This window comes from Pipistrellus kuhlii, unplaced genomic scaffold, assembly GCF_014108245.1.
Source record: "Pipistrellus kuhlii isolate mPipKuh1 unplaced genomic scaffold, mPipKuh1.p scaffold_m20_p_11, whole genome shotgun sequence".
Lineage (NCBI taxonomy): Eukaryota > Metazoa > Chordata > Mammalia > Chiroptera > Vespertilionidae > Pipistrellus > Pipistrellus kuhlii.
In genome coordinates, this window is record NW_023425416.1 from 23,465,938 (window position 1) to 23,483,264 (window position 17,327).

Sequence of the window (17,327 nt, forward strand, 5' to 3'; positions counted from 1 at the left end):
CTCCTCACTCAGTACAGAGCTCTGCTATTTTCTTTTTCTTTTTCTTTTTTAATATATACTTTATGGATTTTTTACAGAGAGGAAGGGAGAGAGATAGAGAGCTAGAAACGTCGATGAGAGAGAAACATCGACCAGCTGCCTCCTGCACATCCCCCATTGGGGATGTGCCCGCAACCAAGGTACATGCCCTTGACTGGAATCAAACCTGGGACCTTTCAGTCCGCAGACCAACGCTCTATCCACTGAGCTAAACCGGTTTCGGCTGAGCTCTGCTATTTTCATCCTAAAATCCTTAATATGAGATGAGGGCTCATGAGTTTGCATTTGCACCGGGTCCCCCACAAATTCTTTTTTATTTATTTATTAAAAATATATTTTATTGATTTTTTACAGAGAGGAAAGGAGAGAGATAGAGAGTTAGAAATATCGATGAGAGAAACATCAATCGGCTGCCTCCTGCACACCCCCTACTGGGGATGTGCCTGCAACCAAGGTACATGCCCTTGACCGGAATCGAATCTGGGACCTTTCAGTCTGCAGGCCAACACTCTATCCACTGAGCCAAACCGGTTTTAGCTCTTTTTTAAAAATTTAATATATTTTTATTGATTTCAGAGAGGAAAGGAGAGGGAGAGAGAGCTAGAAATATCAATGACTAGAGAGAATCATGGGCCCTGACTGGGAATCAAACTGTGACCCCTGGTTCGTAGGTCAAAGCTCAACCCCTGAGCCATGCCAGCCAGGTTGGGTCCCCACAAATTCTGTAGCCAGTTCTGCCGTCATCTGTAGTGTGGCTGAGCAGAAAGCAAAATGCCGGTCCGCCATGCCATTTCTGTGCGTGTCGGCCTTCCCTTAGGATCTCATCCCAAGACCAAGACCGGTTCCTGCTTCTCTCCCAGAGAGGAAAAACCTCACTCAGCACGGTTAACAAGGTGCAGTTAAATAACTGTCCCCATGATTTATCCCAAGCACTAGTTCTGGAAGATGAACACGTAAAATCTCTCCATTTTCTACTCACCATGTTAAGATTTGAGTGAATTCCAACAAACTGTTTTCTCCATCTTTCCCTTTTCCATCTATGCCATTATCGGCCAAATACAATTTCACTAACCAAGGCCCAGCCTCCGTCAGACCTTTCATCTTTTTCTTGGTTCCTACGAGAAAAGTTGTGTTGTGTTATTTTTTAGACAATAGTTCCCCTGTTTACAACGGGTTTTTAAGAACCATACAGACTTATTTCACTTGTGTGGGCAGATGCATTTTTTTTGTCATACAGTTAAGGAAATACAAGTAATTTAAGAACTCATTAAAAAACAACAACAACGCTCCAAATTGCCTGAAGGACATTTCATTGAAGACTGAGATTGCTTCCTTTACTTTTGCTAAAGAAGAAATCAAGGTCTCTGGATTTTCTTGACAGAAGAATGAATTATCCACTGATCCTGGGGAAGTGATGGCCCATATACGGGGTTCAGGCTTTTAAAAGAGCCTATAGAGTTGTCACTTTTTTCCTTTTTCTTTCTAGAAGGACAAGTTCAAAGGCAAAAGAACCATTCTGCCTTCATAGACTGCATGCCTGAGGCCAGTGGTCCTGGAGCCTGGTCCACCTTTGTCAGTCTGTCCAGCTGTAGAGTGCATCTTGTATGCGTTTAATTAACGCCAGATCAAGTTTAGGAGTTTAGCAGAGAAAAAATGCAGGACGGGGATGGAGGAAGAGAAACGGTGTGGCTCATCCGCTCAGGAAGTGTGAGAGGGCAGGGCTGAGGCTCCAGTCCCAAAGGCAGGCTGCTTTAGGGGATGGGGGGGGGGGGGGGGGGGCTCCAAGTGCTCGCAGTTATATGCTGCGTCTGCAACAGGACTCTCTAAACCCTACCAACCACTTCATCCTGGGCTCAACTGGAAAACAATAATCTGTCCCAATGCCAGGAAGACTTGGAGATCATATCTCTGCATGTGGTTTGTGGGGGCAATTTAAGGGATTTTATAGGCTCACTAAGTTTGCCTATCGTGCAAAAATCTATGATTTGAGAACATAACCCCAGGGCTAGACAGGGGTCTTGGACTTGAGTGCATTCAGCAGGCAATATCTGTGAGCTCCCATTATGTGCCAGGCCCTGTTCGAGGCGACAGGAACCCAACAGGAAACAGAACTCCCTGCCCTCATGAAGCTGACAGGAAGTGAATGCTAACTAGTGAGAAGAGAGAAGAGTTGGTGGTAAGTAAGTATACATTTTCAAATTAGGAAAGAGAACTCCTGTCAGGGAGAGGGACATTGGGCCATTCTAGTTTTGCCAGTTATTTTAAGTATGTTTTTTAAAAAGATTCCATTGGTTTCTTTAAATATGAATCTAATCTGCTGGATTATTGAATAGAAGTGACAGGATTTCTTTGCCTCTAACACAGTCGGAGGGAGAAAACTAGCCTGTCCTTTGGTTTTATTGAGGATACACCTCATTTGTCCAAATTTCATTTGTCCTCACATCCTGGGCATGGGGACGATAGCGAATGACAAACATGAGTCATACAATGGTGCTAACACGCTAGAATAGTATCTGGCACCGTGCAGGTGTTTGATAACTGCTTGTTGACTAAATGAGCGAGTCCATGAGTAAGAGAAACAGAATGCAATCATACTGTGGAAACTTCTATCTCACTGTTCCTTGTTTTTCCAAGTCCAGTGTAGCTCATAATGTCTTGAGATTCATGAAAATACAGAGAATATGATATTTCTATTCATCCAATCCCTTCAGGAATATAAATGTCTCTGAAAAGTTAAGGTTACGATAAAACATGGGGTGAATGGGGCCACGGCCACAGGCCACATTCTTGTGCAGGAGAGAGGCAGCCACAGCCAGTCCACATCCCCAGTGTAGCCGGCCTGGCCCCACTGTGTGCCGCTGGGGAGGGAGGGAGCTCCCGGGCCTGCCATTGGCCTGGCACAACTCACATCCCTCCTCCCTTCACCCCCCAAGAACAATCCAGACCTCCCTCCAACTAGTGGCAAGGGAGGTAACAACATGATAACTATCAGGTTGGAAAATGCTAGTTCAAACTACTCTCCAGAATTTCGACGGCCAGCAAGTCACGTGCCCTATGAGAAGGGCCGGAGGCTGATGCTGCTCAGACCAAATCCTTTTTTTTCCTTTTCTTTCTTTTTTTCTGGATGGAAAACAACTTCCTTGGAGTCAAGGTGAGTCTATGCTCAGCCCCTGGTAACACTCACTCGATCCACCCCAGCTGTGCACCTCAACCTATTCTTACCCAACCTTACATGTCTTTATTTTAAAAAGAACCTCACCAACAATGACCACTTTCATTTATTCCCATCTCGGAGAACTTGGCAGTGGCATAGCCATGCCGATTGTGCCAAGAGGCACAGAAAAATGGGCAGCATCTCCGGGTTTGACATCTCTTTCTGGCCGAAACTGGTTTGGCTCAGTGGATAGAGAGCGTCAGCCTGCAAAGTGAGAGGACCCGGGTTCGATTCCCGGGCATGTACCTTGGTTGCAGCACATCCCCAGTAGGGGGTGTGCAGGAGGCAGCTGATTGATGTTTGTCTCTCATCGATGTTTCTAGCTATCTCTCTCCCTCTCTGTGAAAAAGCAATAAAATATATATTTTTAAGAAAATCTCTCTGGAGAATGCTGTGTAACTCTCCAGAAAGTCGCCAAACTTCTCTGAACCTAATCTGCCTCGTTGCTAACACAGAGATCATAGTACTCATCCCTTGGGTGCGCTGTGAAGATGGACTGGGAGGCGTGGTGGAGTGACAGCCGTAGAGGCACTCAGAGTGCCGTAAACAATACTGCCCCACTTCCCAGTTTCGTTTCTAGGTTTTTTAAGTCACGGAAACACTGGCATGGGGGCAACCTGGTGAAGACTCTCTATGTGTAAGGTGTCCCCCCACTTTTGCCACGGGCTTTCTGAGGATCAGACATAGACTGCCGACAACTGCACATCTTCCCTGGAAGCCACCCCATAGATCCAATGTGAGCTCTCCCACCTCTGTGCCTCCCCCTCCCCTTCCTCTTTGGTGAACTGCCCAGATCCCCCATGTGTTCCTGACTGCAGAGTCTTTCTCACCACCCTCGCTGAAAACCCAATGCCAGGTGTTGTCAACTCTCCTCCTAAATACACTGGGACTCTCGTCTGTCCAGCTCTGCAGCCTCAGCTCTGTACTCTACCTCTCTCCCCCGCACTGTCGTAAAACTCTCCACACTCATCTCCCACTGTCCCGCTGTCCCTCTGCCTAAAATATAATTCTTGCAAAGCTGCCTGAGGTTCTTTTCAAGAGTCTGATTCTCATGCCACTGCCTTGCCTCAAAAGCACTGCGGCCTTCCTCTGCGCCCGGGAGAAAGTCTCACTCCTCATCGGCACTCGTGGCTTTGGCCCCGTGGGTGGCCCGGCCTTCCCAGCGACATCCCTCATCTCCCTCCCAGTGACCGCGCTGCTCCCGCACGCCCAGCCCTCACAGGCCGGGCACTTTCACGGCCGGCCTTGAGTCCCGCGGCCCCTTTGCCCGGAACGCCCTCTCTTTTCCAGTTGACGAACCTTTCCTCATTCCTCCCAGAGAGAGCTCTTTTTCCTGCGTGGACCGGCATCCAAAGGGTAAGTAGGAATTTTCATGGACCCGGACGCTCCACAGAGAAGGCTCCTCAGCGTGTCCTTCCTCCTCTGGCCTCTTCGGGGACTGCCAGGGTAGGTGGGCACCACACCTGCTGGTGGGCACCGGACTGTTTTGCTGAACGACTCCTCAAATGTTCATCTGTGGACGCCAAGTCCCGGTATCCCGGTAGGATCATCTTTTTGAGATAGTTTTTTTTTGTTTGTTTTTTTTAAAGCTTGTTAAAAATAGCTTCCACCCCCCCACCCTCCCCAACCCCCCACTGAAAGAACAAAAAGCATTGTGACCGCCTGTGTAATGGCCAGAGATGCATAAACCAGAACAGAAAGTTGCATTCGCTTGACTGCAGGTCTTAAGGAAGTAAAGCGTAATTAGTGCTGGCTGATTCGCACCTCAGACCCTGGAACCTGCCCATGAAGGTCCCCACCGTTCAGTACCACCCCAGGATAAAACCCCAAGTCAAGTCACTTCAGGGTTATGACCAGTAACTTCCTGGTTTGGAACTAATAAAGTTCTTTTGAAGATTACATCTTGACTTTGGAACTTGACCTTGGAATTCCTTCGTGCCGTCAGCATGCCGATGCTATGCTGTAAGCCTTGTTTTGGGGGAAGTGAATTGGCCACTTGGGCCACTTGGGCCAGTAAATGTCTGACAATCCCAGGCTGTGGACTGACCATGTTATGGTTGGATTTTGCTGCTCAGTCCTAAATCCTCAAGAACGAAGACAACCCTGAGAGCTATGGAGGGAAGAGCTATGGTGGGCTTGGGCAGGGAAGCAGAGCTGACTTAGGATGGGGCATGCAGGGTCTTCCAGGAATGTTTGGGGCCTGAGGCGACGGGTTGGGCCTGGCTGAATGGGGCTCAGGGAAGATAACTTATCTGCAGATGGTGGTTCCTGATGACCTTGCAGTGAACTTCCATCTCTGGCTCTTTATGGGCTGATGGGCCTGTGACGGGGCATAGGCCAAACCAACATCACTCACCAGAGTGCGGACACCCTCAGGTTCAGGGTCCCTAATTCTCACAGGGCCCTGGTACAGAGCCATGGGGCTCAGAGGTGGGCCAGATGGGGTCTGGAAGAGACAGAGAAGCCAGAACAGAAATGGGCCTGGGCCCTGTTTGTTCTATGGCTGCCATGGCAGAGAAAAGGCACCTCGGAGCTTCCCTGTGCCTCTGATTTTCTTCCCTGAGCAACAGACATAGAGAGGCAAGCTGGTTTTCTCCCAAGGCTAAAGCCATTGTGGTTTTCAGAGTCAGAGCACTTGGGAACTTGAGAGGAGAGCAAATTCTCGAGCCTTGCCTCTGACCTACTGGTTCAGACCTTGGTGCGCGGGGAGCAATCTGCGTCCGGGGTGCTTTGAGGCGGGACTGACTTGGACAAACGGACATTTCCCTTCTAGAAGCACAGAAATGGAACCCCTTGCCTCTTCTAGTAACTTTTAAATGGCTGCTAAGTGTAACACTGTCAGGTTCTTGTAATTATGCACTTGGAGGGGACTTTTAGAGGGCGTCAGGCTTCTGAGTGGGGCTTTGATTCACACGGTGCTGTGAGTCCGTCTGTCCGAGCAGCGGGCCCTCGGCCTGCCGCCCACAAGGAGCAGCATAAAGACAGTCTGCCTGCTTCCAATCGGGGCCAAATGGAAACCATCTGCACTCCTTGCCCCGGAGGCTGATGGGAAGCCGCTGAAGCTGAAACAAGTAGAACTCCTCTACCCAAGGCCAAACTCACCGCCAACCAAAGACCTCAGGACTTCAAAAGAATCCATCAGACGTGAGGAGCTGTGCTTACATTTGCTTTGCATGAAAATGGTCTGCTCTTGTGAGAAACTATAAAACAAATGTACACTCCACACAAGGTGTTCCTGTTGATGTGAGGCTCAGGCTCCCTTGGGAGACAAAAGGCTTTAACGGCTCCCATTGTCTGCTGGGTCAGGTCCAACGCTTCGTCTGATGTGTGAGGTCCTCGTTCATGGGCCCCATACCTCCTGCCAGGCGCGCCCCCCCACCCTCTCGTTCCAGCGGCAGGGGCAGGGGGCTTAGTGTTTCCTCATTAAGCCTTTTCTTTCTTTCCTTCTGCATCAGGCCGGATCTTGGCTCGTTCACAGAAACGTCTCCCCAGTTCTGTCCCTTCTCTGAACCCAGGGTCCACGTGTGGCCCTTGGCAGATGCTGCTTGTGTTGTTGCTGTTTCCTGGGTGTGTATCCTACACACCGAGTTGACTTTTGTCTCCTCCCGGATTCCCATGTGGAAGCCCCCAGTTCACCGGCATGTGACCTTATTTGGAAACAGGGTCGTGGCAGACATAATTAACCTAGATGAAGCCATATCTAGATCAGAGTGGGCCCTAATCCAACGTGACTGGTGTCCTTATAAAGGGAGGCCATCTGGGCTCAGACACACACAAAAGGAGAACGCCAAGGCCAAGGTTGGGGTCCTTTCAAGCCAAGGATTCCACAGGCTGCCAGCAAAGCACCAGAAGCTGTGAGAGGCCTGGAACCCATCCTCCCTTAGGCCCTCCGGGAGGAGCCAACCCTGCCAACATCTCGACCTTGACTTCCAGGCTCCAGCATCGTGAGGCAGTGTGTTGCTACTCGTTAAGCCACCTGGTCTGTGGTACTTGGCTCTGGCAGCCCTCAGGAACTAATACCGCCGAGAGGCAGGAGCTCACGGGGGCAGGATAACCATCTTCAACGGAGGCAGCTCGAAGGTCCAGAAGGTAAGCTCCTTGGGACCAGGGACCAGGGACATCCCTTCCTGCATCCCTCACTCACCAGCCAAAACGGCCTTGAGGACAGTGTCTCTCCTCAACGTGACTGAAAGAGTGACCCTAGGCAGCCGGCAGTTCTTCAAGGCCGCCAACCTTTCTGTTTGGGGTAATTACAGTAGCAGTGCGCACACACAGCCCAGGAAAAGAGGAAGTGATTTCATGATGAAGGAAGTGAGAGGAACTATGGAAACAACAACAAAAGTACCCTTTTTTCTCTTCTTCTTCTTCTTCTTCTTCCCTGAAGTAGTTTTCACAGTTCCAGTTTCAGAGGACTTCGTCATTTGGTTCAAAGTTGAACTTCCTCTCTGACTGGCTGTAAGGAAAAATAGAAAGGATAAAAAAAAAAAAAAAAAAAAAAAGCCTGTTCAAAGATGCATGGATGGTTTTTTTTTGTTTTGTTTTGTTTTTGTTTTATTGTTTATTTTTAAGCATCATGTCTAAGAATTTATTGTATTACATGCCAAGAAAAGATTATAAACAACTTCTGCAATACACCCACAGAGCCATACAAATCCTAGTTGATATTTCCTACCACTTATCCCATTTATTTTAAAAAGTGGATGTGTTTTTTACACACTTAATTACCTATTGGCTTATTGCCTTCATTTTACGTACAACTTGGGCAGAGAGCTTTCTCAGGAGAGAGAATTATCCCACCCACTGTCAAAACTGCGTTCACTTCAGCTCAGTCCTGTCTTTTTTATGTTTATTTCCCCAAAGGCTTGAGGGGAACAAGCAACCAAGTAGGGCCCCGAGAACCTTCCATAGATTCTTCACACCCCACAGCTGCCCACTGCAAAACGGCTCTAAATCCCTGGGGTTTGGGAGAATGTAGCAGAGAGGGACATATTTTTTGAAATATTTTATAAAAAATATTAGTGCATTATCACTGGAGTCATAACACCCTTCTTTTTCTGTCTCTTGCAGGAAATGGTACAGATGCAGAAGCTGACCTCTCTGCTACCCTCCTCTCACCTGGGTAGGCACCCTTAGCTGGTTGAAAACAGCCTCCCAATAAAACGCCCTCCCCCTTTCCCCACCCAGACTGTTTGCCACACAGATGGAGGGGTCCTTCTCAAATCTAAATCCTAACTACTCTGCTCCCTCCTAGCTAAGAAGGCCCTAAATCCCTGGTCCCAGTTATCACCCTGCTCGCTCCTTGGGGCCTCCGGCAGGCCATCCCCTCCATCTGGAACGCGCTCCCGGTTTATCCTCAGGCTCCCTCCCTCACCTCCAGTGTCTGTACACAAAGGTTACCTTTCCTAGGAGACCCACCCTCAACCATCTGTTTGAAATCACACCCCACCATCCTCCTTCCCCAGACTCCCAAACTTGCCTCTCTCTCTTGACGTTTTATTTTTCCACCTTCTAACGAGCTGTAGCCCGTATATGTTTGTTATGCCTTTTAGAAACTGTCTGGCTCCCACCCCCCTGCACACAGACACACACACACACAGAGACACACAATGACACACACACACAGAGACACAGACACACACAGAGAGACACAGACACACACAGAGAGATACAGACACATGCACACACAGACACACACACACGGACACACACACAGACACACACACACACCCAGACACACACACGGACACACACACACACACAGACACACACACAGAGACACAGACACACACACAGAGACACAGACCCACACACAGAGACACAGACCCACACACAGAGAGACACAGACACATGCACACACAGACACACACACACAGACACACACACACAGACACACACACACACAGACAGACACACAGACACACACACACACACACACACACACACACACACACACACGGGCAAATGCGCTCCCAGCCTCTCCTCTGGGGCAGGCTCTTTGCTTCCTGCACTAATGTCTCCCAAGAACCAGGACTTGGCACAGATAAGGAGGGACACGCTTGAGCACAGAGACCTTGGGGACGGAAGGAAGGAAGGAGGGAGGGAGGAAGGAGCATCATTACTAAGATTACATATTATACATGATAACATGTAATTCAGAAAACAAACTGGGCTTTGGATCGTGAGGCAGTCATGCCTCTTTGTCAGCAACAGAAACCCACTGTGCCCGACTCTGGTGGGAAGGAGGAGGTCCGGGAGTAACTCACAGAGGAGGAGAGAGAACCAAACATCCGGGCCTTACCGAGCCGTGGCCTCCCAGCGTCACTGCTTTCATAGCACCCAAGGGGACTACGGAAAAGCTACCTGGTACGTTCTGAGGTTGGAATTTAAACTTGGTCATCCTAAGTTTTAAAATTTCAAAGGATGAGATTTCTAGCAAAGATGGCACATGTGACATTTAAAAATGAAATTTGTCTTACCTTTCTTTTAAATGTATCAAATGGAATCTAAATTTCCAAGCGATCTGATAGCCACCATCCTCTATTTAAAAAAAATTCCAAACAGCCCCAGCTGGTTTGGCTCAGTGGGTAAAGTGCTGGCCTGAAGACTGAAAGGTCCTGGGTTTGATTCTGGTCAAGGCACATGCCCCAGTAGGGGGTGTGCAGGAGACAACTGATCAATGATTCTCTGTTTTCATCGATGTTTCTGTCTCTCTCTTCCTTTCTCTTCCCCTCTGAAGTCAATAAAAAATATGTTTTTTAAAATTCCAAACAACCACCCTGGCTGGTAGCTCAATTGGTTGGAGAGTCCTCCCAATGTGCCAAGGTTTTGGGTTTGATTTCTGATCAGGACTCATACGTAGATTGTGGTTCAGTCCTGGTCAGAGTGCGTATGGGAGGCAACTGATCAGTTTCTCTTTCTCTATCCCTTCCCCTCTCTCAAATCAATCAATCAATCAATCAATCAATCCTGAACAACTCAAAACATGAGCAAATTCTTCTTTAGTGATTTAAAATTTTACCTTATTCTCCTTTCTTCTTGAGTTTTCATTTGTATTCACATTCTACTTATTTCACAAAATTTTATATTTGAGTCTTCTATAGCTCACCCTGTAACACTTCTCCGTAACAAAATTGCTACATTTACAAAAATCAAAATTTTAATACTTTAAATTTAATATTTTAAAATCTAAAGTTTTAAAAATGGCCAAAACCGGTTTGGCTCAATGGATAGAGCGTCGGACTGTGGACTGAAAGGTCCCGGGTTCGATTCTGGTCAAGGGCATCTACCTTGGTTGCGGGCACATCCCCAGTAGGGGGTGTGTAAGAGGCAGCTGATCGATGATTCTCTCTCATCGATGTTTCTAACTCTCTATCCCTCTCTCTTCCTCTCTGTAAAAAATCAATAAAATATATATTTTAAAAATGTCTTCTGCAATTAATCAATTTTTAGAAGAATATGATTGATTAATACAACATATGTATGTTATACATTTTGATAAATCCTAATTCAATACAAACATAAAATTTATTGAATGCCTGTCAATGAGGTAAATGGTTGTTTTACATATTTGTCTTTATAACTAACTCAAGGCCCAGTGCACAGAACCATGCACAGGCAGGATCCCTAGGTCTGACTGGTGACCAGGGCCAATTAGGGCCTTCCAGCTGCCAGACCTTCCTTTCCCAGCTGCCCGTTGGGGTTTCTTTCATTCCATGCTGCCCCCTGGTGGTCAGTGCACGTCATAGCGAGCAATTGAACTCCCAGTCTCCCTGTTGAACTCCAGAGGAGACACTTTGCATATTACCTTTTATATATATAGAAAAAGATTCTTGTATTCATTAAAGAATATTACTGCTAAAATGTGGCAGACACATCAATGCTATTTCTATTTTTCATTGTGATAATTGTAAATCCTGGGAAATCTTGTTCATACAGATGCAAGGGAATAGGGTTGCCAGACGTAATCTTTCTTACCCACCCCCTCCCTGCCCCAAATACAGGGCACCCAGTTCAATTTAAATGTCAGAGAAATAAAGAACAATTATTTTAGTTACTATATCCAAACATTGCATGGGACATACTTATAATAAACTTTATATATATATATATATATATATATATATATATATATATATATATATATATATATATATATATATAGAATATATTTTATTGATTTTTTACAGAGAGAAAGTGAGAGAGATAGATAGATAGAAACGTTGATGAGAGAGAAACATCGACCAGCTGCCTCCTGCACACCCCCCACCGGGGATGTGCCTGCAACCAAGGTACATGCCCTTGACCGGAATCGAACCCGGGACCTTTCAGTCCGCAGACCGACGCTCTACCACTGAGCCAAACCGGTTTCGGCAAATTATTTAGATTTTTTAATCTAAAATTCAAACTTAGCTGGGAAATTCTAGAATGATTTTTATCATAGCAATACTATTCAATTCTGTGAACGCCTGAGTTATAGGCTAGAAATCACATCTGGTTGATTGAAAAAAAGGTTTTTAATAACCTGTCAGTTAATAGTGATTGTGCTCTCCTTAAATTACATTAAAAGCAAAAATTGGAAGCCAGCCATGTGTGAAAAGTGGGTTGTCTCTGATTTATTAGAGACACTCACTTTCTTAACACTTACATTAATATTGCGAATTGCCTCTTTGTTTTTGTCCCCTAGGGAAGGCGCTCTGCTCAGATACTGGATCGGGAAGAAATGTGCCTTTCTTTGGCAAAGTAAAGTGATGATGGCGACCAAGGAAATGAATCCCAGGTATCAGGTCCTGGAAGGTGAGACTCTGGACATTAAAAAAAGCATATCATCTACACCCTCTCACATTCACCCCCCTGGAAGTTTCCAGGTATTCCGTGTCCTGGTGCATTGGGGGTGCTTAGAAACAGCAAACATTTCCTCCTTCTGGTGTCCCAGCACCGGCAGACTCAGTGTCGGGTGAGAGCTGGCTTCCTGGTTCACAGACAGCCGTCTTCTCGCTGTAACCTCACGTGGCCGAGGGGAGGAAGCTCTCGGAGGCTTCTTGTTTGTTTGTTTTCCTCATTTTTTTTTTTTATTAAGGTATTATATGTACTGGGGCCTCTTTTTTTATTTTTATTTTATCGATTTTTTACAGAGAGGAAGGGAGAGGGAGAGCCAGAAATGTCGATGAGAAAGAAACATCGACCAGCTGCCTCTTACACACCCCCTACCGGGGATGTGCCCGCAACCAAGGTACATGCCCTTGATCGGAATCGAACCCGGGACCTTTCAGTCCGCAGGCTGACGCTCTACCACTGAGCCAAACCGGTTTCGGCATGGGGCCTCTTTTATGAGGGCACAAATCCCAAATCCCACTCAGGAGGGCTCTGCTCTCATGACCTCAGCACCTCCTCAAGGCTCCACCTCCTAACACCATCATCTTGAGAATTAGGATTTCAACATATGAATTTTGGGTGGACACAACAGAATGGAACAGCCTTGTTTCAAGATAAGGGTTGTAAGGGACCAGAACTGGGGGCCGGGCAGGGTGAGCTAAAGCACAGGCTGTTGGGGGTAGGGTAACAGGTTCTTTTGCTCAAGAATCACATTTTAGGGTGGCCAAGTCCAGCTGGCGGGCTTGGGACCCATACCCACTGTGGTCAGGAGAGAGGGCTGGTAATGGACCACAATCATTTTCTAGCCTCATGTGTCTCTCCCCCCGCCCCTCCATTTTTTCCATTTATGGCTAATCCTGTTGGCAAAGAAGTAAAATCAGGATGGGCAAACTAATTTGCCTGAGCAGAGGTGTATTAGTCCAGCTCTGAAGTAGAAGGCACTTTTACTCAGAGCTGCTGTGTGCGTTTCTGCTATGGACAGGAAGTCCGAGTCCTCTCAAAATTCCTAAGTTTAACACCCAGATGGCCATATTTGGAGATGGGGCTAAGGGGGAGCAAAAACACTGTCTTCTACTCTCAACATCCTTTTGGCTGGTCTAATAATCAAATAGGAGACAAATTAGCAAGAGAAAATAACCAAATTTAATCACATACGTATGTCTAGGAACCCCCCATACATGAGGGGTGCAAAGACAGGAAGCAATAATGAGATCTATAATATATGATCCTCTGATGAAGGATCATATATTATAGGATCATATGAAGGATCATATGAATCGAGAAGACGGCTGTCTGTGAACCAGGAAGCACATCCCTCTGAGCTAAGGATCACCTTGAGGCTTCAGAGGGAAGGAAGGTCATTGCAGGGCAAGAAGAAGAGCAGATGTTCAGTAATTAGTCGTTTATCCTGCCCTACAGATAAGTCAAACAGAGGTTATCTCTAAAAATCTCTTGTTTTGGGCAAGGCCCCTAATTCAAATTCTTCTTAGTCAACAGAGCCAAATATCAACAGTACAACAGATTGAAATTTCTTTGGAGCCAAATCTTTCAAACTTAAACTTCTTCTAACGCCACTTCTTCAAAATAGACTCACCCAGGCCATGGTATTTTGTGGAAGAGCCACACTCAAGGGGCCAAAGAGCCGCATGTGGCTCACGAGTCGCAGTTTGCCGACCACGGGTCTAGGTAGTTAAGCTGGGGTAGAAGTTTCTTTTGAGCCCACAAGGTCTTGGTGGCCTTTGGTTCAAAACAATTCACATACCCGGTACATCTTGGGGCGACTCATTCTGAACCCCTACTGTCCTCTTAGGACTGGGGTGGGGAACCTTGTGTCTGCCAATGGTCACGTGGGTGTGTATAACATCATTCTCGGGCCACACTAAATTATCAACTTAAAAACCAGCCTGCTATATTTGGTCAAACATTACTTAACTCACCCCTAATGCCTCGGCAGGGCCAACCCAAATGATTATTGGGTCTTGTGCGGCCTGCTGGTCAGAGGTTCCCCACCCCTGTCTTAGGAAGTAATGAAGGTTTAATTGAGGTCATAAAGGTGGGTCCCTGGTCATATAGAATCAGTGCCCATACTGGAGAGATACCAGAGAGTGCTGCATGTGCGTGTGTGCATGTGTGGGAGCGTGTGTGTGTGTGTGTGTGTGTGTGTGTGTAAGTGTGTGTACTAGAGTGTATGTACCTAGAAAGGCCATGTGAGGACACAGCAAGAGGCCGGCCATCTGTAAGCCAGAAAGAGAGCTCTTAATAGGAACTGGATCCGCTGGCACTTGGAGCTGGACTTCCAGCCTCCAGAGCTGTGAGAAAATAACTGTGTTCTTTAAACCACCCAGCCTGTGGTATTTGTTATGGCAGCCCAGCAGCCCGATACCCTGACCCAGAAGAATCCAGAAGAGCTAACATGCACTGGATGCACTGAACAGCAACGAAGGTTCGAGTGACTGTCCGTGTGAGGGCCTGTCACCGTCAGCCATAGAGGAAGCGGGGAGCCTAGACATGCACTCGGTGTGGGTTTTGTTGTTGCGATTGCTAAAATCCTGAGTAAAGAGACGGATTTACAAGAGGTTGTGTGTGCCGACCACTGACCTCAGGGCGCGGCTCAGCGGGAGCAGTTTGCACCCTGTCCAGGCTGCTGTGAAGAATGATAGGGCAGGCGCTCTCTGTGGTCAGCTCTCACCCTGGCATTTGTGGCTCTCGGGGAAAACAAATCCAGAACCCGAAGACTAAGCCTAATGCCCCTCTCAGCAGAAAGCCGGTTGGAATAACCAGAATAGTCACATTTCTTCCCTGCACCCTTGTCACTTTTTAGGATATATTTTCATTTACATATATGTGTGTATATATATCAGAGAGAGAGATAGGGAAGGAAGGAGGGAGGAGAGAGAAAGATCAAATGCGAGAGAGAAACATTGATCAGTTGTCTCCCACACGTGCCCTGACCCAGGATCAAACACACATCCTAGGTATGTGCCCTGGCCAGGAACTGAACCCACAAACACTTGGTGCACAGGATGATGCTCCAACCACTGAGCAACCTGGCCAGGTCTCCTTGTCTTCACTTTTCCAGTCCCACCCCTCTCACACCTGTCCCTGCCTGCCACAAGCAATCCCTTACAAGGGTGCTTTTACATTTCCAACGATTTCTTCAAAAGAAAATCACAGATTCACTTAATTATTTAGAAACCAAAGTTACAATACAGGACTTCATAAATCGGACCATGGCTTTTTATAAGAATCTTGGTAGAAAATAGCAAAGGGAAAGTATAATAATATTTGACAGCAAACATTGTTTCGAGGCTTCCTTTTGTATATTTGTTGGGGTAATTGAATTATCAAATTCAACTAATAACCTGTATAATTTTGATACCATGAAAATACCTAAATGGGGGATAACCATTTGTGAATCTGTGTTCATTGCAAGTTCTTTGAGCCCATTTCCACAAAGTAGCCTTGACTTCAGCTCTTTTTTTTAAAATAGGGTAAGTCAGTGAATAATTTAAAAATATATATATATTTTATTGATTTTTACAGAGAGAAAGGGAGAGGGATAAAGAATTAGAAACACCCATGAGAGAGAAACATCGATCAGCTGCCTCCTGCACACCTCCTACTGAGGATGTGCCTCAAGCTAGGTACATGCCCTGGACCAGAATCAAACCTGGTACCCTTGAATCTGCAGGCCAACGCTCTATCCACTGAGCCAAACTGGTTAGGGCGAATAATTAAAAAAAATAAAAATTGAGATACAGACCTAGCCAGTTGGGCTCGGTGGATAGAGCGTCAGACTGTGGACCAAGGGTCCTGAGTTTAAGTCCATACAGGGCATGTACCTTAGTTGCAGGCTCCTCCCCAGCCTGGGTCCTAGTTGGGGTGTGTGCAGGAGGCAACCAATTAATGTGTTTCTCTCAAACCAATGTTTCTCTGTCTTTCCCTCTCTCTTCCACTCTCCCTAAAAATCAATGGAAAAATATCCTCGGGTGAGGACTAAAAATAAATCCTATATATAATAAAAGCCTAATATGCTATGTGTCCGGTTGTGCAGTCAGCCACTCAACCAATCGAAGCGTAATATGCTAATGATATGCTAAGGCTGCTCAACTGCTCATTAGGATGTGCACTGACCACGCAGGGGCAGACAGTCGATTGATAGGTTAGCTTGCTGCTGGCGTCTGGCCGATCTGGACAGAGGGAGATAGGCCAGACACGCCCTGGAGCCCTCCTGCGGTTCCTCTCCAGCCGAGTGTGCACTGTGGGGTCCCTCGGCCTGGCCTGCATCCTCTCCCAACCCAGGATCCCTCAGGGAATGTTGGAGAGCTGGATTTGGCCCGATCCCACAGGCCAGGCCAAGCAACACCACTGGTGCATGAATTCGAGCACTGAGCCTCTAGTAAATAAATAAATAAGAGAAATTGAGATACAGATAACATTATATTAGTTTCAGGTGTCGACCATAATGACTTCATACATGTATATGTTGTGACATGGTTGCCACAGCAAGTCTAGTGCACTGGGAGAGGAGACCAACCCTCAGAAGGGAAGCAGGGTCATGAGCAGCAAACTGGGTTTCTCCTGATGATGTGGTCTGCACCCCTGACCGCAGCCATGTCTGAAGACCACACCACCTGCCGACACCCCAGTTATGCGAGCCAACAAAACCCTCGTTGACTTTAATTTTGTTTGGGCTGCTTGCTGAGGTGCATGCTGCACTTGTTTCCTATTGTTGCTGTAACCAATGACCAGCAATGTAGTGGCTTCAAACAACACAACTGTTATTATCTTCCAGTGTTGGAGGTCAGAAGTCTGAAAGGTCTTAGAGGCCAAAGTGAAGGCGTCAGCAGAGCTGCGCTCCTTCTGGAGGCTCTGGGGAGGACCCGCTTCCTAGCCCTTTCCAGCACTTACGTCCTGGCTCATGGCCCCTTCCTCACCTCACTGCCATCTCTCCTCCTCCTACCACCTTGCCTTCTCTCTGACTCCGACCGTCCTGCCCCCCTCTCATGAAGACGCTGGCAATTACACTGGACCCTCTCAGCTAACCCAGGATAATCCCCTAAAGCAAGACCCTTAATTCTCTCACATCTGCAAAGTCCCTTTGCCATGAAGGTCGCACAGTCACAGATTCTGAAGATCTGGACGAGAATATCTTTGGGGGTCTCTTGTTCCGGTCTCACGCAGACTCAGGAAGCAGACTCGA

The 17,327-nt window shown here is 47.0% G+C and overlaps 1 protein-coding gene across 1 annotated transcript in view; it reads right to left on the reverse strand.

Moving 5' to 3' along the window:
* Positions 1–17,327, reverse strand: part of LOC118715275 — a 28,402-nt gene that overhangs the window by 4,137 nt on the left and 6,938 nt on the right. Inside the window, exons 6-8 of the mRNA XM_045579223.1 lie at positions 17,151–17,165; positions 7,599–7,706; positions 1,019–1,154 (exon numbers count right to left, since the gene is read on the reverse strand). Of these exons, the coding sequence (XP_045435179.1) occupies positions 1,019–1,154; positions 7,599–7,706; positions 17,151–17,165 (259 nt within the window). The remainder of the gene's footprint in view (positions 1–1,018; positions 1,155–7,598; positions 7,707–17,150; positions 17,166–17,327) is intronic.